The sequence below is a fragment of the Alligator mississippiensis genome, chromosome 10 (genome assembly GCF_030867095.1).
Source record: "Alligator mississippiensis isolate rAllMis1 chromosome 10, rAllMis1, whole genome shotgun sequence".
Lineage (NCBI taxonomy): Eukaryota > Metazoa > Chordata > Crocodylia > Alligatoridae > Alligator > Alligator mississippiensis.
In genome coordinates, this window is record NC_081833.1 from 19546257 (window position 1) to 19567480 (window position 21224).

At 41.6% G+C, this 21224-nt stretch overlaps 1 protein-coding gene across 2 annotated transcripts in view; it reads right to left on the reverse strand.

Moving 5' to 3' along the window:
- SPECC1L (sperm antigen with calponin homology and coiled-coil domains 1 like) overlaps positions 1-21224 on the reverse strand; it is a 120934-nt gene that overhangs the window by 63117 nt on the left and 36593 nt on the right. For both annotated transcript variants that reach the window (XM_059713521.1, XM_059713522.1), the window contains exons 6-10: positions 20187-20394; positions 5856-5929; positions 4972-5147; positions 3748-3911; positions 1230-1321 (exon numbers count right to left, since the gene is read on the reverse strand). In XM_059713521.1, the coding sequence (XP_059569504.1) occupies positions 1230-1321; positions 3748-3911; positions 4972-5147; positions 5856-5929; positions 20187-20394 (714 nt within the window). The remainder of the gene's footprint in view (positions 1-1229; positions 1322-3747; positions 3912-4971; positions 5148-5855; positions 5930-20186; positions 20395-21224) is intronic.

The following is a 21224-nucleotide window of genomic DNA, read 5'->3' on the forward strand; positions in this document are numbered from 1 at the left end:
TTTCAGAGTATGAGATTAAGTGTGCCCATTCCTACTGGAGCACAGAAACAAACAGAAATATAAAAGCAGATCAATGGAGTCAGAAGACCCTACTGACAAAACTAGTCACACACCCAAGTGCCTTCAGAAAAATGCCATCACTACTCACTGAACCACAGAAAGCAACAAGAGATACTGTTTCACAAAAACATCCAATTTTTTCCACTTAGGGCCTTGCTACACATTCAAATTAAATCTGGATAAAAAACAACTGGAGAGTTGCTACATATTTTCAAGCACTAACTTTTTATAGCCAGTTGGCTCTTTTTTTTATAGCTGGACAACCATTTTTATCATGTGATAACTTGGCACATACATATGGCTGGTTTAAATTTATTGTGCCATTCACCTGTTAACCTGCCACAAATGCAAAGTAACTATCAGACAGTTTACATTTATTGTGCAATTAAGCAGTTAATTGAATAACAAATGTAACATGTAGCAGGGGCCTTACTCTTGAATCTCTACATGCTTACTTTTGAATGAGTGCCTCAATGTGGCAGGAGACTTAATATCTACAACAGAAAATCCTGATGTGTATGACAGTAGGTTTTAAATATTATTTTTTTCACTAATACAATCCAGTATTTAAAAAGGTTCTTCATTTTGTCTGGACAAGGTCAACTACTGAAAAATTATTAGGAATATTATTGTATTTACTTTTCATTCCATCCAGGAAGAGCACACACCAACTGCTGAAACTTCCTTAGCCTGACAAAGGGTTTTTGAACTCGAAAGCTTGCTTAATAATTATTCTCCAACTATTTGGGTTGGTCTAATAAAAGATATCAAATTCACCCAAGGAATCTTGTCTGCCTATGTTCTTAGACCAACACGGCTACAACCAACACCCCTAGGAATATTATTGACATTAGGGAGTTACATATGTATGCTCATGGCAAGCAGCGCTGGTCCAGACAGCTTCTGTGGAAAAAGGGGGAAGGCAACACAATAAACTTACAATCACCAAATAATGAACTAGGTTTGAAAGATGATTTTGTTTTTAGTGCCTTAGACAAATAGAGTTCTTCTAGGATTGTCTTCATTTCAGCAGCTATTTACTGGAGGCAACATTTTATTGTTATTGCCCCCAAAGCCAGTCAGTCAACATTTGCATAATGCCATTGCCACCAACTTTCACATGCTTTTCTCTACAGATAAAGGATTAAATACCATCAGAAAACACTTACCTGCATAGGGGAAACTGCAGCTGCAGGGGGTGTTTTCATGGGGCTTGGACTGAGCGGGGTGCGAGGAATTGTGGCTGTGGCTGGGCTTGGAACTATTGGGAAAAAAAAAGTGGCTATGACATGCTCCATAGTTTTCAGTGAAAAAGACCATAAATGTCCACGTGTTCATATTACATTCGACCCTTACATGATCACTCTGACAAAACAAACATTGGCTCATATTTAGCAGTACTAATTTCACAGAAAATAACTTGTAGGATTTTAAAAAATGCTCAGAACATGGCATCTGTCAACTACTAAAGCATGCCTGAATTGCAGAAGAAACAGCTGTATAAAATTACATTTAGCAGCTCATCACAAAACACTTCCCCCAAGCTCAAGTGGCTTTGCCTTTTTTACATGGGTGGGTTGAACACTTTGCTGCTTCTGAAGGTCAAGTACATTTTCACAAGCCAGGAAGTCCACTGCTCCCCACACACTCTCATGCAATTCCTCAAGCTCTATACCTGCCAGGGCTTCTATGTACCCTTCTTTCTCCCCTCCTGTCCAGACAGTTGTGGGAAAAGAGAATCCCTATTCCCACTCTCCCACCATTGGCTTTATTTCTTCTCTTATAGATCATTAAGCACATCAACATTTTTAAACTGCATGAGAAGATGAGCAGTGCAAAGATATGGAATCCTATTTGATTGGAAGGTGTCAACAGTTGTAAAGATGGTTATTATTTCTTGGTCTGCCAGATGCTTCCCACATAACCCATTTTCTTCCTTTCAGCTTTTCCATTTTTTATCAAAATCAGTATGAAGTCTACAAAGCCTAGGACATATAAAGGTCACAGAGTCATGACTGAGAATTCACTTCACTCTGCCAGTCAGCTGATTTTCTAACAGCATGACTAGCAGCTGATGTGAATCTGACAGGGGGAAGGGCATGGAAGCATTTTATGCGACTAAAGTTGCCGAAGCAAGAGTTTCTTTGTCCCAAGAGAAACAAGAGGCAAATGTTTTCTCGATTCCCTCATGTTACTTCCTCCCTGAATCGGAATTTTATTTCTTTTTGCAATTCCTATGAATAAAGCAACTGCAACTCCTAAGTTAGCAATGAGGAAGCTAAAAACTAGAAGTATAATAGAAAGAATGCAAATGTAGAAACATTACTAGCTGTAGAATCACTATGACTTATCAAATATGATGCAACATATGACAGGTCTTCAGGTAGAGAGCAATTCTACCTGTTCATCATTTACTTTAGGTCACAACGGCCTTAAAACAGATGTAAACATTTAAATGCAATATACAGCTACATGTTCCCCCTTCACACTACAGTATTTTAAAGTGACCTTACTATAAATGTGATTCACACTCAAAAATTGAGAAAACTAATGCCTAGTGCTTGCAATTTCTTTTTTGATCCTCAAGGAAAAACTATATATTGATCATAATCCTGCTCATTTTCAGAGAAGTGAAAGAACTAGACCCCAAGCCCATCTCTTCAAAAAAAGTCCTAATATCAGGACATAAGACTAGGTTGGCTGTACATCTCATTTTATAAAGTCTTTTGGCACCCCAACATACCCCACTAAGGCAAAGAGGAGCTGAAAAAAAAAAAAACTTGGCTACAGCCATAACATGGCTTCTAGGATGCTGAATTTAGAACCTCTATTAATTTCAGAAACTCATGGCTGGAAGCACAGCTGAGTGCACAATACATTTTATATCCCTAGAGTGTGGGAGTGCTGAATCATCACCGGGTAAGCAACAGTGCAGAAAAGTGACCACTGAACCCCTGTGGTAATGATGGAAAGAGATGAAAATGAGGGCCCCTCCTGACACGCAGGTAAAGGTGCGGTGGGATCTAATATGTAATCCATACAACTGCACTTCCTGCCATGCCACATGTTTGTGACAGGAGGTGTGATAGTGGGATCATGCATCAGACACCATCACATCTTACTGCTGGTGAAGGGGGAGCCTAAGATCATAATCCTGGGATCCCTTTGCACCAGCAAGTAGCAAGCTCCTGTGGCCAGGAGTCTGTACACACGCCATGGGTCCCAGATAAACAGGTGACACCATGTGTCACGGCAGCTGGGTGTCCCGTGGAAATGCATGGTGTGCCCCAATGGCTAGGAGCTCCATCAGCTGATGGCACTCCCAGCTGTAGGGGTGCCCCTGACCTCACCTTCAATAAATGGCGTGATAGGAACCAGCCAAAAAGTTATTACACTTTTTTGTGGAATAACTTTGTGGCTTATTCCTCCTTTTATTATGCCATTAATTGGATGTGTGGCCACATCACACCTGGTTAATCATGTCTTAAGCATAAGTGTACCTAACAGTAAAGTATCACCAGTAACATGATTTCATTTAGAAGGGTTTGTTTAAACCCTTATTTGTAGGTCACAACAGCACAGTCAAGCAGCAGAATTCTGAATTGGCTAAAATAGCAGCAGGGTACCACATTAACATACACAAATCCTTTACTTTCTACAATTACTACATTAATTGAAAGTAATTACCTTGTGAGGCACTGTCAAAGGATTTGATGAGTGTTTTTACAGTAGGAGTTGGCTCTGAGGAGGTGGAGGACCTGCGACTCAGCCCCATTCCTTGTCTGAGCGCTGCCAGATCTCTCTCTACAGCATTCATATAATTGTATACTCGGCCACGTTCCTCTTCCTGCCTGGAAACAAGAGCTAGGCCATCTCAGAAATGCTGGGAAACAAATCTTTCTTTATGAGGAAAGGTCTGAATGTGAACCCAAGAACTGAGCTTATAGCCCTGCTCTATATTAACCACATTTTCTATTTATTGTATTGAGTTAAATTACCAGCTTTGGATTTTTGGTCAATTTAAAATATTTGTCAAGTAAAGCTATTTGATGCAGTCCACAGATATGTGGCTTTGGCAGTGGGAGTGGTTGGCTGCAGGCACTCTCCCCATGCTGCTATGGGGAAAAGCAGCAGTGGCAGCTGAGTCCTAGTGCCCACACTTCTCTGACCCAAACTGGATCACTCTGGCCTGCAACCTAAAAGGTTGTCAATTGCTACTGAAGAATACAGTATTGAAGAACAGGTTCATTTTCAAGCTGGATCACACTGCTTAGTAGGAAAGTCAACTGTAGCTGTTTTTCAGCCAGAATATTAACTATGCTAATTTATTTTATTCATATTGGTAGGAGAACTGTCAGTGCAAATTCAAGCCTTGGCTTCAGTAAGAGAACTGAAATACTTCACAGTTACATATTTACACCTTAATAGATAGATTTCCTAGGAATAAAGAACACAAATAAAAATGCTATATATACAAAAAAAAGCAAAAATGGGGAGAGCCAACTGGGTAAAAACGAACTGTTTTTCCCCTCTAAAAGGTACAGGCAAGTAAGCAACTAGCGCTTGCAAGAGTTGCTGCTTCCTTTCCATGTCCTTTTCAGGGAAGTTGACCCAAAGTCAGTGCTGCTTATATGCAAAAGTGCCAAAACCAGTATATTTCCTCTACTGGAGGAAAAGAAGTGTGATCTGTAAAAGCCAGAACTAAACAAAACAATATCACCCAACCAAACAAGCTTGCCAGTTTTCCCAAAGTGGTATCCAAAAATATGCAGAGATCAGAGGCTGATATGCTCAGTCCTCAGAACAACAGCTTCTTGCTCCATAACCTTCCAAAGTCTCAGTAACAGCTAAGCAATTAACCTCTGAAATGGCAAAAAAAAAAAAAAGCATAACTCCCAATGTTCAACATACTTGCGAGATTTTATTTCTTCTAGCTCCTTAGTGAGCTTCTCATTTTTCTCCTGAGCTTCATGCAGCCTACGCTTTAAGTCTCCTATCTCCTCCTGGGCTTCAGATTTGATATCATTTGCTATGACCACTGCAGTCTGTAGATCAGCTTGGAATTGGCGCCATTCAGCAGACTCTTCCTATAAACAAACCACATTTTAAACTGCTAGCAACAATGAGAAATCTCAAGTCAAAAAAGAAGCACTTATGCACCATTCCACTGCATCATCAGAAGGAATGATTTAAAAGTGATGTTACTGCTGACAAATAAAAACGGCAGAAAAGTCAAATGCTACTTAAGTGTAAAACTTAAAGTACAGCTCTGGGGAAAAAAAAAGGTTCTTAGCAGAAAGTCCTGAAATTTCTTTTCCTCTAAAAAGTAAAGATGTTTATTTAAAGAATACTGTACACCAGACAACAGAAAAAATTGTTTATTTACTGCACACATGCTCTTACAGTTCCATTTGTCAGTCCCTGCGGCCTAGTAACTTTATCCCAAGATGAAGCCCCTCTCCTCAAAATAAGTCATTTTATCTGCTTTTATAAACAAAATATTGTTCCCTGTTCCACTCATTAGTAAGTTTGTATTTGCTTTTGATACCTGTTAACATCAGCAACATTTTGTAGAAAGCAGTTCCTACTTGAATGTGCCACGATCCCAGTTCTTTTCATATAACTTTGAAACATTTCTGGTAGGTTTTCAAAGCAATGCAAGAGTAATATAGATAAACTACACTCAGCTGTTACATATTATGTATTTCTTGCTGCAGAATGTCTTGCATATCACTCCTATAGCATCCTTCTCGCTTTAGTCCTTACTGATGCATTGGGTTTTAGCTTTAACCTACCCGGAGCCTCCTGTGAAGATTCTTTATTTCTCTCTCCATATCATGCTTTTGGTCCTGAAGTTTTTTAACTGTATCTGGAAAGAGAAGTTAAATTCACTTTAAGACAAAATCTTACTGAAGGATCTGTTTGCCTCCGAAAAAGTAACTGAAGTTCCTTGTTAAAAATCTCTTTCCAAGCTCTCTTCCCCTCCCCCTCTTTATTTATGCACACACCCCCCACACACCACTCCCCTTTCCCCACCAGAGGCATTTTTGGAAAAACACTAGGATTAGAAAAGGTTTAATGTATACTTTCTTAAGGTATACATGCTTAAGTCTGAGCATGGCACCATTTTGCAAGTGTGCACTGCTGCAACTGCACATCACTCCAAACTTTAAAGTTGAAGGATTCCCACTTTTCTCCTGCCCCAGAAAGAACCAGTATCTAAGAACGGCTCATGCTAAGAGGAGTGACATGGGAAGATACTAAGTAAAAGCTTCAAAACCACCAGTTTAGATGGCCTGAAATATTTTTTCACAATAAAAAGAAAAAGATGAGTTACTGCCCCTACTGAGTTAACACTTTTGGGCACGTGTATGTGTCATGGGGGTTTAGCCCCTAAATTGAAAAGGTGGGTTTAATTGTGACAATTAAAAGCCTAGCATTCCAATTTAGGGGCTTCTATCACTGTTGCAGCAATAGACCCGATCCTCCCCACCGCCGGCAGAGCCTGCCTGAGTCTCCCACAGCTGGGGGGCGAGCTGCTGGTGGGCTGAGCAGCCCCTGAACTGCAGACGGCCCCCTGAACTGCGGCAGCGGCACCCCCAGGGCCCACCCGGGTGGGCTGCTAGCAGGCTGGATGCTGCCCCAGCTACAAAAAGCTATGTTGCAAACAAAACTACATGTAGATGTGGTTTAGTATGCAGTGGGACAAACGCATTTAAAATCACAAAAAAAACCCCTGTATGTGTACAGCATGATGCAATTAAACTGCAAAAATGGGCAATTTTAGTCATGTGTACAAGCAACCTTTCTTTCCTGCATAAGGTAGCTGTTGCCAGTACCAGCTTCCCAAGCTGTGACTTCTATATGGAAGATTTATATTCCCACCCTCAAGAAACTCACATTCTTGTGTATCAGCACATTGTTTGAGATGGGAATAAGTTATACGTAAAGCACAGTGGGCAAGCATTATATCATAGTCAACAAGATCAGAGCTGGCAAGAAAGATGTTCCCTTAAATCTGTTAGCAGCTACACAAAGAGTAAGAAGAAGCTTGATCACTAGCAATGCCTAAACTGTTGTCTGACAGATAGACTACTGCGATTATTCTTCATTTGCTGCTTTATTCAACGCTCCAGGAGAATAGTATGATTGATTATTCCATTCTTATAAGTGAGCCACTGATGAAGCACCACATGGAATAATTTTTTCCATTAAGTACTGCTTCACTGATCCTTGGGTCTTAGGGGCATTTATTTCTATGGTACTGTGTATGTACCTGCAAACTGTAAAAATGCGGGAGCTGCTGATTTGTAGTTAGTTATAATAAATTATGCTTTGTATTTCACATTCATACTACTAAGGGCAGTTGTGAAACAAACATTTTGTGTGTATGTTGGCAGCACTTTTTCATAAGAAGGTTGCAACTATTCAACCTTTAGCTATTTAAAATATAAGAGCTCGGCAAAACCTTTGCAGTAATGTGCACATACCTTCTGACTATTCAAACATCCACTGAACATTACCTGAAACAAACTGTCAATGTAAAATTGTATGATCCTTATTTCATAGTAAAATTAAAATTTCCAACATCTTTACTTGATTACCAGATACAATTACTATGGCCAGGGAGCAGCACTATGAAACACAGAATTATTTCTAGACCCTTAAACCCCACTAATCTTCCTGATTCCTTTTACCTTGTTTTTGAAGTAGAGCCCATATTTTGATACCCAGAGGTGTCCTCTGGTCTTTTGGCAAAGGGATTCTTTTAGCATGAAATGAGCCTCAGTAGCATATAGGGTGGACTAAACAGAAAATACCATGCAGACTGCATTTATTCACATAAGGCTACTCTATTTTGCAATTCTGACCCTGATGCCAACATGGCAGTATTCAGGCAAAGTCAGATTGTAGCATGATGACAACTCCATGGTCATAATTTTTATGTCTTTAGTAATTATAAACTTATTGACTCTTTCTTGTAATTTTTTTTTGTTTCTTTGACCTTTTGGCGTGATACAAAACTCTAAACTAGAGAGTCTTTTACTACTATAGCTCATTTCTTTTTAAAAATGATATAAACCTCCAGCAGCTTGAAAAAAAAATGGCATTTCAGGATTGGAAAAGTTCACCGACTTCAAACCAAACTGACGTTTTCTTCTAGCCATCTTATGGGATAAATGACACATCCACCTCATCCTTTAGCACTGGACAGGATAAAACAAAGTGGGAGTCACTTAAATCACAAAATACCATGTCATATTAGCAAAACGTACAAAAGCAGGACTCTTTATTTGCAATTCTTGATTGAGCTTAAAAAAACAAACAAACCATACAGACTTGCCAATTTTAGGTTAAAAGTGACAAAGTCCAACTGAAGGATGTGAGAATGGGCTTCTTCAGAGACACCAAAAATGTACAGTTCCTTCAATACTGAAAGCTGCCTATCTAAGGAGTTGATGCAGCTCCTCATACTTGTTTATAAGCTTGTTCCCAGAAGTGTGAAGTTCTAGTGGGTGAGGCATCTTTTTTCTTGTTTTTAAACCAAGGATTTTTTTTAAACAAACAATTTTTCTCTAGAAGTACACCATAAACTTGTCTAAAAATAAAAAAAAGAGTAAAAAGGAAACACCACAAACCGGAAATTCTAAATGTGTCCCAAAGCTAGATCTTGGGTAACGCTATTGTTCTGGGTTTTTGTGGTATGAGACGCACCATTAAGTTTTAGTATGTTTGTGCTTTGAAGTTCAATACAATGCTCTGAACATTCTCCAGCCATTATAAACAATACAGAGTGTTTTAGAGCAAAAGGTAAAGTGTTTTTCTAAAGTCTACTGAGGGGAGGAAAATAAGAGAGGGAAGACAAAGACTTGAATCTTGCCAGCCCCCAGGATCCAAAAGTCATTATATTAAAAGTCCTGATTTTTGGTTTCTTTTGGTTTTTGAACTCCCAAGTTCATGCCCCTACACCCCCCCCCAAGCATATGCACTACCTACAGGTTGGCAATTGAGCCTTAACTGCATTCAACCCATGGGCACCTGTCCTTCTGTGAACCTGCTCTGAAGCATCTTCCTTCCCTTTAGCCTAACTGCCTAAACCCCTCCCTCACCCCAAATGTCCAAGAAGCTTCAAGAACCCCAACTCCACATGAGCAAGCCCCTGCAGGGACCCCTTTCTCCAGCCTGACCCTTGAGCCATTACCCAGTCTCCCCATCTCACAATGGAAGAGAAGAAGGTAGCATGTTCAGAGAAAGAGAAAAAGTGAACACTGCTTCCAAACTCCAACAACTGAAGCACAGGGACTTCACATTACTGCAGACAGCAGCAACAGCTATTGCAGCACAGGAGTTTCTAGTGGCTGAACAGGGAAACTACATAGCAAAGACAGGCTTCCAGACTTGTCTGTTTTACTGAAAGAGGAGACGCTTGTTTTAAATAGGCAATAACAACTTAAAACATGTTTTAAAAAACCTGACTTTTTAAAAATAATAAAATCAATTTGATAAGGATTCAATCCAATTGGACATCAAGGGAACAGACACAGACAATTCCACGGCTTTAAAGGTAAGTCGGGACATACTGTTTGTGAGAGTATGGTAGCTGACATGCTTAACTTTTGCCTGTCTGCTTCTATCCCGCTGTAAAAGAAGCTATATTAAACACATGTAAACTACTGCGGTTAGGCCTCTACTTACTGAAGGGTACAGTGAACAGGCAAAACAGTTAGACGGAAAAGCTGAACTGCGGTGTCCCCTCCCTCACCTTCAAGGAGTACAATTGTTTTGTGTGTTTATGCCCTTAATGCTACTGCATTTTTATATTAAATTTTAATGAGATAAGTTAAAAAACCTGAAATGATTGCTGACATGCTAATAACTGGATTTTAAAGGCTGCTGTAAGAAAAGAGCAAAACAAGCTGAGAAACCAAAATTACTTAAAAGTAAATACTCAAGTCATTTGAATTCAACACATTTCAAATCTGTGAAAAAAGTACCATCCTGGATTAAGATATCCATATCAGTTTCATCAAACAGCACACACAACATTACTAGCAATCCCTAGTCAATCATATCAGTTAAGGTTCATTCTTCAAACTCAAAGAAGATCTTTTTATAGTCTGAAGCATTATGATGCTTTAGAAATGAAGGAAAGTCTTATTTGTCCCTTCCAGTTTTCTAAACTTTGAATAATGTGTGCGGGCCGGGGGTGAGCCGGGCCCGTCTTTGCGCACGCGGGCTGTGGCCAGCAGCCCAGGCACGCGGGGCCGGAGAGGACCGTGTGGCGGCAAGGCATGCACGGGCTAGAATTAGTCACAGAGGCGTAATGGTTGATTTAAAGATTATTTACTTACACCCAAGATGGTCGCGGTGTAGGCTGGACAGTTTCCCAGGTACAGCTCCGCTTAAATCCTCGTTGGAGGACTACGACAAATTCGGTTCTTTGGCCCCGGAGCTGTTAAGGCTCCGCAGGTTCGGCAATTTCTTTCCCACAGAGTTGTCGAAGCTCCGTGGGTTTGGTTCGGCTCTCTGGCCCCGGAGTTGTTAAAACTCTGTGGGTTCGGATCTTGAGTATATAGGAAAGGGATACATCTAGGATTGCGCTCAGCGACGGGGAGAGGCCAGAGGCTGTTTAGACCTCTGTTGCCTGCTTAAGAAATGCATTGGGTCCATGAGGATCCGCAGCGCTTAGAGATCTTCACGCTCTCTAAGTGATTTCTCTCCAACTTGGGCGGAAGCCACCCAAGCTCTTTATATGGCTAGCAAGCCAATCGCTAGCCGCCACGTGTGCATAATTTAGAATCGGCCAATAACGTGGCACAAATCTTCATACAAATGGCGGGAACTCCTTTGCACCGTGCATTTCTGAGATGCAAAGAAAGCTACAAATTGGCGGGAAATTCCCCGTTGCACCGGAGTTCTCTTCTGCAGCAGAGAACTCCACCGTGCAAGGAAGCTGCAATTTAGCGGGAACATAATTTAACGATGCCAAAGCACACACAAACAAAAACTCACAACTTTGGGTTGTGACATAATGCATCAGGCAAAATGATGAAAATAGTCGGTCTTTACCAGCAAAAAGACCTACAAGTTATCAGGCAAAATGCTACTTTCACAATCCTATCCTTTCTTTTCTCTCAGGACATTTAAATTAACAGTGGAAAATCTCAAGTAACTGTTAAACGTTTCAGTATTTCATGGAAGAACAAGCTTTTATGTAACAGAAGATGCTAATTTGTAAATGTATTCCTGATGATAGAAATCCAATTCCTATACAAGCTACTCTGGCATACCGAAGGAGCATTTAGTCCTCTGCAGCAAGAGGAAATTCTGCTGTGTTCAGACTGCCAGCATGGTGTTACAGACAGGTGATTCTTTCAGAATGTGCATTTTGCCATAATCTAATTGCATTTCAGTAATTTTTCCCCCTGTACTTCATCAGTTTTTGTAACTGAACACAAACTCTTCTATAAAGAATCAAAGACTTCAACATTTAGAGCAATTATGAAGCAAGCCTCCTTAGAAAGCTCTCTGTTACCTACTGGGAAACCCCAATATTCCCCTGAGCCGCTCCTGAAAGAGACCCCCTCAGACAAGTTGCAAAAGCATTTCTTTCCTTACTACTTAGGCCAGGGCTGTCCAACTGGTGACCTATTAGCTGCCCGCAGGCCACAAAGGGTTACATTGCAGCCCCCAGGCTCCCACCCAGCTGATGCTCTCCCCTGATTACTCTGGGATCTCCATGCTCGCTCTCCCCCTTACCCCAGGGGCTGGGGGTGCAGCACGGCACAGACTGCAGTGCTGGTGGAACCTAAGTTCTGAGGCCCCCCGAGAGGCACGATGCAGCGGGGAGCTGATAGCTGAAGATTTTAGGACAGGGGTTGGCAAAATGGTGGATGTGGCCAGCAGCTGGACTCCATTTCCCAACAGCCCCTGCTTGCATTGCTGTGGCTGATTTCCACAGAGACCCCAGGAGCTGAGGTAGTGCCATGACAGCGTGAGGTCAGGGTTTCCATGGAAATCGGGCCCAGTAGCTCTGGCTAGGTGGGGAGCTGTTCCACCGCCGGGGCTAGGATATTGCAGTGGTGACAGCATGACCTGGAGCTGGGGCAGACCATGATCCTCTGCCCACAGCCTTGCCTGGGGCACGCGAGCAGCAGATGGCAGCTCTGCCCCAGCTCCGGACCACACTGTCACCACCATAAGATCCTAGCCTTGGTGCAGCTCCCTCCCCTGCCATGAGTCCTGCCAGCGCTGCTGGGGCTGATCTCCAGGGAAACCCTGACCCTGTGCTGTCACTGCTGCTGGGGTCTCCATGTAAACTGGCCACAGTGATGTAGGCCAGGGCTGCTGGGACAAAGTCCACCACGGGCCAAACTTTGCCTGCCCCTGGTTTAGGGTGAGGCCAGGCATGCAGTGAAGTGAGGGGACACACAATGCAGCAGGTGGTGGGGCCAGGCATAAGGTGCAGTGTGCAGCCCTGAAGATCCATGGACCCCATTGGTAGGTTCAGGCTGGACATCAGAGGGCAATACTTCACAGTCAGGGTGGCTAGGATCTGGAACCAACTTCCAAGGGAAATGGTGCTGGCTCCTACCTTGGGGGTCTTTAAGAGGAGGCTGGATAGTTACCTAGCCGGGCTCATATGAGCCCAGTATTCTCTCCTGCCCAGGGCAGGGGGTCGGACTTGAAGATCTACTTAGGTCCCTTCTGACCCTACATCTGTGAATCTATGGTACATCCCCAGCTAGCGTGACCCATGAAGCCTGCAGCCCCTGACTGCTTAGAAGCTGGACAGCCCCAACTTAGGCCATGACAGTCTCTCCCCAAGTACCTTCAAGAAGTACACAAAACAGCCACATTTTAACACTTATTTTTCTTGCAAAGCTATCCTCACCTTTGCCATATTAGCTGTATTGTCTGTCACAGGAAATCACAATATTTCTCTGAAAAATTATGTAAGGAAGTAAGTACTTGTAAATGTACTGATGTGCTCAGAAGAACATGGATAACTGAAAAGCTATGCTTATCAGACGAGAAAACAGCCCTTCCTTCTTCAGCCACTCTGATACAATAGGCTTGTCATGAACATTACACCACTTATCTTTAGTCACGCACAGAGAATTTCTGACAATATTCGGCAAATGTCTACATCAGGGGTGGCCAACCCACAGCACGTGGCACAGGCAGCCTTTGGGTGTGGCACGTGGCATACCAGGGAAGGAGCAGAAAGCAGAGCAACAGATCAGGTGGGGGAAGGGGATCAGAGTGGCAATTGGAAAGGGTGTAGGGCTCAGCTTGTGGTACACCTGACAAAACAGTCAGCCCCCACAGGTCTAAATGGCACAATGAGGCACTGTGTAGACATACCTACCTATGCTAGCTCTGAGCAAGCTGGTATGTCTAGACCAGTGATTCTCAACCAAAGCACCCCTCTATAGACTCAAGACATCCCTTGGAAAACGTTAGCTCTTAGTTTTCACTCGTTTTTACCATGGAAAAATAATACAGAATTCTGTTGCAAAGAATTCAAAAAGCCCACCACAGCTCAAAATGGCTTTACCAATTATTTCTATTTGAAAACTCTGATTTTTATCTTGTGAATCATGTTCGCATACCTGGTGGTGCTAACGTTGTGTGAAACCCCACACAGCACCCTTGAAAAGACTTAACTTGCTATGGTCCTGGAAGCAGTATAGCCGGGGCAGGTAACTGTATAATACCACACTGCTCTGTGTAGGCATACATTTAGCCTTCTTGCGAAATACTTAGACTAGAAGACATTCACTGCTGACCCTAATGGAGGCATCCTGGTTAAATCTGTATTGGAAAAAGTATACTACCTGGAACTAATACCAATTAGAAATAGTTAGGCATGTTGATTTCATACCAGCATAGTTATACGGGTACAAGATATAGTGCAGAGACAGCTACAGTGGTAAAAAGGTACCCTAATACTTGGATAGCTATTTCCTGAACAATTAGGGATAGCAATTCCGGTTTAACTGTATTGGTATAGTTTAAGTGATACAACCTCCTAAAATAGGAGAAGGGAATAGTTTTCAAATATGCCAGGATCAGTATTTGATTATCAATAATATACCCAAATATATACTCTATAAAAGTTCATATGAAACAGTAATTAAGTCTTAATATTATTTAAGATACCATACAGAGAAAAACAGCTCTAAATCTTAACACTGCCACCATTACGCAGAGTTTTTATTTATTGACTAGTCATATTTATCCGAATTAAATCTTTATGATCATGGGGGAAAAAAAAACCCGTCAGCAAGATCTAGTGGGTGCCTGGCATACACGTGCAGCAAGGCTTCTCCGACGCAAGGCTTCTCCACAGCACGTCAGAGCAGACTTCATTAATCAAGTAATTAATGGCATGCTTACATGCCTTCGACAAGCTTTTGATGAGCCTGCGAGCGTTCAATGAGTCTGCATGCATTCAACAAGCTTTAGTTAAAAGTGCCCCTGCTACCATTTTTCAGTGAGGGGCGCTAATACACATGATGCTCCAGGAGCTTTAGTTTGAACAGCTCTCGGTGCCGCTCTGATTAAAGTGCCCCTCCCTCCTACTCCTGAAGCACATGTATAAAAGCTGTGCAAAACAGAATTTCACTGATATTTCAAAGAACGAAATACATGTCCATATTTGAATGCATCTTGCATTATTACATCTTGACAATGATTTCCAATTATTATTTATTAGCTGGGTTTGAGGAGATACTATGTTGAGGGATTTTTTTTTGGTTGGGTGAGTGTTTTGGGGGGTTTTTTTTGTTTTTGATTTTTTATTTTTGTTCTTTTTTACATTTAGCTTAGAGACTTTACTGCATGTCTTCCGTTACAGTCCATTTAGTTTCTGAAAACCAGTACTCAAAATCAAGGCAAATACGCCATCTAGTGTAATGTTTCCAAAAACACTATGGGGGGACTTCTGCATCTAGCATATGTGCTGCAATAATGTAAAAAAAACAGTACAGGCAACTTTTATGTCCAGTAAGGAAAAGTCAGATCAAAATGGTTAGGCATAGGGAGGGAAATTTCCTGAAAGCAATTAAATAGTAGCCCTTTCCTTGTTCTCAATTTCCTGGTGTTAACTCAGGAAGCCTATACACGAGCAAAGAGGCTGCTCTGACGTGCTGTAATTACCATGCTCCAGCAGACTCCAGCGTTGCATGCATCAGCATCCCTGCACTGAAAAATGGCGGCAAGGGCACTTTAAGTAAAGCTCGTTTGACAAGCTTTATTTAAAAGTGCCCCCACAAGATACTCCAAGCACTTTAATTAGAGCAATTCTCAGAGCCTCTAATTAAAGTGCCCTCTCACCCCCCACTCCCAGGGCCTGCTTAACACTTATATCTTTTTTCAAGCAATATTTGAACTTTACTGCATACATTCAATAGATTGTTTTATTTTGCAGATAACATCTATAACCAACTTCTTCCACAACTAAAATCTTAAGTATTTCATGCTTCCATTGTCCCAAAAGGTTTCTTCCCAATTTCCTCTCATCTCAACAAGCCATTTAAAGCCATGTCTCCTAACTTACGGCACCTCAGCTTCTCACCTTATTCCAACATAAATGTTGGTTCCCATTAAACTACATGAACTTAGTTATCAAATATGGCTCTCTTCTTTATAGAGACTAGTTTCTGTGAGCTTTCTAATTCATAATCTTCTAATATTATTCACTGCTTGTCATACTACTGCCTTCATTTACACATTAAGTTGTCCGTCAAGAAAATTCTCCCCTCAAAGAATTAGAGTTTTCAGATGCTACAGATGCTGGGGTTTTCAGATTTTTTAAAAAAAATCTAAATTGAAGTCTTTTCTTTACCGAATGATTTTTTGTTCTTATTTTGGCTTTAGTTGCTTTAATATGAAGACCAGAATTTCTCTTCTGACTATATAACACAGCACACAGACATGCAATTAGGAAGAGGTTCTCCATATTTACAATGCTGTTAATATGGAGAACACATTAATAGTGGACACTCTTTGTCCTTACCAGGTGTGATTGCAACATCTTATCCACCAACCCATCTCATTGACATTATTTCCCAGGAATATTTTCCATACAGCATAAAATGACACTCCCTATAGCAGCAATTTAGGAACGACATAGGACTAACATGTTACAACTAAGAGGCATCAACTGTATTTTCACAGCCAAAGGGACAAGCTAGATCAAACACCATGACAGGGCTTACAGTCAGGATGCAATTTTCTAACACATTAATACCATCACAGCATTATACAATTGTTTGCTATGATCCATCTCTGTCTTATAAGCACAACCTCTGGGTTTCAGACCTGCACTTATGGCTCTAGTCTCATAAGCAGGGATCTGGGTTTTATGTTTGCAACAGAAAAGCATGGTAAAAAACAGATTTTCTCATTTTAAGGAGAAAAATGCAGGAAACAGCAGGTTTCCCCTTGCAGGTTGACAGAGTTCCAGCCTGTGAGGGACTGGGGGGGGAGGGGGGGGCTGGTCAGGCAGGGGGTGCCAGGTGTATGTGCACAGGTGCACATATGCACATAGCCGCCAGGCAGCTTGGAGAGCAGCTCCTGCAGGTAACTCTGGCGCGGGGGTGGGGAGGGATTGAAGCCTCCATAGTGACAGAAGAAGGGAGGGAGTTGGGCAGAGTTGAGGCTGGGGCTGCGGCCCAGCCTGGGCGGTGTGTGGGGCTTGGGGCCCAGGGCCAGAATGCCCGGCTGCAGGGCCCAGGTGGGAAGTAGGACGAGGGGTAGTTCGTCCAGGTGTAGCAGGGAGCAGCTCCCCACTGCTGAGCACACTCCTGGAGGACGTCTGGGGGGAATGTGCCCCCCCCGATTTGTGCACGAGGCAGGGGAGGATGAGGGCTGCCCACTACAGGCTTAGGCTCCCCACCCTGCTGCCCTCTCCCTGGGACCTTGGCAGCTGGGATCTGGCATGGCAGGGCACAGTGGGGTGGGGAAGCTCGGTACTACTGCTGCAAGCCCTGTGTTGCCTTGTCAAAGTGTCCCAGTCCACCCAGCAGCAAGGGGCACAACTCTATGCCACCAGCCCCGCTGCTGTCAGGAGGGCAGGAGATGCCTTACCAGGGCACCACAGGGCTCGGTGGCAGCACCAAGCTTCCCTGCCCAGCCCCACTCTGCCCTGCTGTGCCAGGTTCCACCTGCTGGGCTGCAGAGGCCCCAGGGGGAGGGAAGCAGGGCAAGAAGCCCGAGCTCCCCCAACCCCCACTGGGCTCTGCTCAGGCTGCTACACTTGGGGGATGGGGAACTGGGCTTTGTGCTCCGCTCTGCTGCAGCAGCAGCTGTCACTTGCCACATGCGGCAGCCAGTGCTCAAGCACTGCCATGGTTGGGCAAAGGGCTGTGGATCCGTGTCCCTTGCCCTGTAACGCTGGCAGCTGGGGGCCCCCTCCGGCAGGGCACCAGTATACCAGGACTGCTCAGCACCACAAAGCTGTTAAGGGGGACAGCTGCAGCTGGACCCATGTCCTAGTCAGAGAAAGGGACATGGGGAGCTCTGATTTTCTGTGATAAAAAACCCAAAATCAAATTCCAAAAATCATAGTTATTTAGAATTTGTTTTATTATAGTGATTGGTACACTGGTAGGCTTCCAAATTGCTTTAAAATTGTAAATATATCAATATAACATTGTATTCAGGTGATACCTATATATCTAGTGGTGTTTCATTTTAATTACTGAAAAACACAGATTTGGGGATTTTTAATCAGATAATTTATCATTTTTAAACACAGAAAACCAGGATCCCTGGCTCGTAAGGAAGATTGTTCTCTTTCTTTAAAATGTTGCTTTTTTGTGCTACATATTCCATTCGAAACAAAAGTAAACTAAAAAGGAAAACAAAACAATAAAAATATCCCAGTAAACTACTGTAGGTATGTAAGTTTTAAAGCCAAGAAAAGTTTAAAAAACTTACAAGAAAAATGTTAGTTTTGATTACGCTGATCTTTGGTTACCATACTGTACGGGTACCACAAGATGTCGCTTTCCTTCCTGCCTTTACTTCAGGTTGTCTCCTGAAACTGTTAGACTGCGATCCAGAAACTTCAGCTACGTCAGATTACTTTTAGATGTATAAATAGCAGAGACTCAGAATTCCTCATGAGACTTTCAGCTCATTGAGCATGCCGTGTCTGAATCTGTGCCAGTAGCCCCAAAGCTAACTCAGTAGTGAAGACCTGTTGCAAGACATCTGTTTGAAGAAGAGGTGAAGTAGTTATATTTGACAAAGCTATACAATAGAATTGGAGCTGCTCTGTAATTATCTGACACCGTGTATTGACTCGGTATTGAAAAGTTTACAGGGGCCACATCTACACAAGCGGCAGATTACACAGTTGTTATTAAGCAGTCATTTAGTACTTGCATAACCAAGTACTAAATAACTGTGCAGTACCTGGCATTACTACACAGTACCTTCTCCACATGTTTTTTTTTTTTTCAGACGCTACTGCACAGTCGCAGTATGTCATGGTTAGTGTGCACCAACGTTACCGCAGAGTAGCAACGACTTAATGCACAGCAGCATCTCATGCAGATGAGCCCTGTATGTATATAATCATTTAGTTTAATAGGAAGGAAAAAAAACAACCTAGGAAAGGAAAGACAACCTTCATCTATTGTTTGCAGAGAGATATCTAATAGGCAAAAACCTAGCTACTGGCTATCTAAATACTAGCTCGGTTTTGTCTAGAAAGACCAAAACCAGGAACACAAAAGAAAGAGGATAGCAGTTTAAATAGCATCTCTCCCTCTCAAGAAAAGGGGCTCCCTCTTCCCCTCCAAAGAAAGAAGAAGATGAAGAAGATGATGCCTAGAGAAAACAATCTGATTTAAAAGCACACACTAGTAGTGTCTGAAGAAGTTTAGACCTGCTTACCTGGGTTGCCATCAACAATTTGTAAAGTTTTCAGTAAACTAGACATGCATATAGACTGGTTTTCAATCTTTTTGGACTCAAAACCTCCCTTGGAAAACACCAGCTCTGTTTCTTGACTACAGAAAAATAATAACATATTTCTTCTGTTGCAAGAACTCAGAATGACCACCATAATATTTTTGACAGTGTGAATTTCTATTTGAAAATCACATGATTCACAAGATAAATCCAGAGCAGATGTCTGCACACTGAATAGTGCTGATATTGTGCGGCACCTTTAAGGGATCTTGCAGCACCATAGTTGAGAATCAGGGATGTAGACTATCTTAAAATCCTATCTTCAAAAGATTTATTTCCTATAGTTAAAATAAACCATATTTTGGTTCAGAAGGCCATTTTGTCACTGTATGATGCTGGTCACACAATCCCCAAGGGAAAAACTGCAGGAATCTCAGACCTGCTGCTGAGTAACCACAGTTGATTAACAGGGTGCTGCAGCCCAGGACCCAGTTTATGACTGGAACAGACGCAGAACCTCACGCCAGGGAAAACGAAGGCATGAAGTCTAATAGCTATGCAGCTTAGGGAAATGGAGATTAAAAGAGAACAGGATGGAGTTTTTCGCACTTGTCTGAGCTTTGTTTCAGAGTTAGCATTTTTGTTTTCAAGGACCAAATCAATTTTAAAATCTGAACAGTCTACACAGAAGAGTATATATGGTTGTACCAAGGAGACAACAACATAGTTAGAGATCTTTAGAGCTGCATCCTCCAGTTTCTCTGAGAGGGAGAATTTTTCTGGTCTAGTGAACTACAAAATAATCCTCAGATGCTGAAATTGCCTACTTAAAGGTTGTAGGAATAGAAAAGAGAACTTGGGTTTCCCAGACAAAAATTAAATTAGCCTTTTAGCAGTCACACGGGCAGTAAATGCTATTATCTAAAACTACAACTACTAGCAGTTCTGCTGTGAAACATGACTTGAAATAGCATTATTCGTTTTGTATTTATTCCCTGCGTTTGATCAATTTACTTCCCCTCACTCCAACTTGAGAACCTAGAAATCTTCAAGTCAAGCTAAATTTTTTCTTTTGGGGATATACGAGATTCCACAAGTCCTCTTCTGACTGTAAAACATACATAGCAACTTACAACTCAAATATTTTTACCACTTCAACATGCTATTTGTGACCAAGAGGAACTCACAACACTTACTTTCCAAGTCAGATATGATGAGATTGTCATGAAGTTTCACAGCTCGGTGTTGCTCTACTTCATCTTCTAACTCAAAGATCGTTTCCTTCATGTCGCTTCTTTCAGTCTCTTTCTCTTCTAGCTCTGTCCGAAGCTTTTCTAGAGTCATATTGAGATCTTCAATTTGCTTCTTGGCTTCTTCTTGGAAGACCCTGTATTCATCTTCAACCTAAACAAAAAAAAACCCAAAAGGGACCATCATAATGAATTAAAGATAACGATTTACATTAATATAAAATGTCTGCATTTTACCACAACACTCTTAAGATGTTTTTAAAAAACACCATAACTAGATTTTAGAGTAAATCAATACCAAAATGTTTTACACAAATTCATTAGGAACTGTTATGCATGGGATCATTGCTGCACTGGAGTGATCAATTTTTGCTTGTATTGACACATTTAAACAGCTAGCACAATTAAAGAATTTAAACAGCTTCTGGACTGCTATGCCATCCTATATCAACAGTAACAGAATGGTGCTGAAACACAAATCAAAATGACAGCCAGCCAAAAATAACGAACAATATTTCACCCCTTCTTTGTTACAAGAACAGGATTTAAACATAATGAAGCTCAGAACCAATTTTTATCACCAAATCTCAGTAGCAGACAAAACTAGAAATGATGTAGCCCTAGATAACTCTTCTAAAAGATATTAAAGATAAAAATGTTAAAGGATGTCCACTTGCCCAATTCCAACTAAAGTTTGACAGATTTTGTCACATGTACAGTTTAGGTCATGCCTGATCAAAGCAGGGTGCATTGGTTTATAAATATCAATAAAATTGGTTGGGTTGTTTTTTGTTTTTTGTTTTTTAAATCAACAAGCAAGAAATCTTAAATAATGGATTTTAATTTTATTCATTTACATATTCAGTATTTTCTGAAATAGATTTATAACCATTAAGACAACTTGATTTCCATGACAGTCATTACACTAAATTTGATGGTAAAAAAAAAAGGGAAAGGAGGAAAACAAAAGAATCTAACCAACAC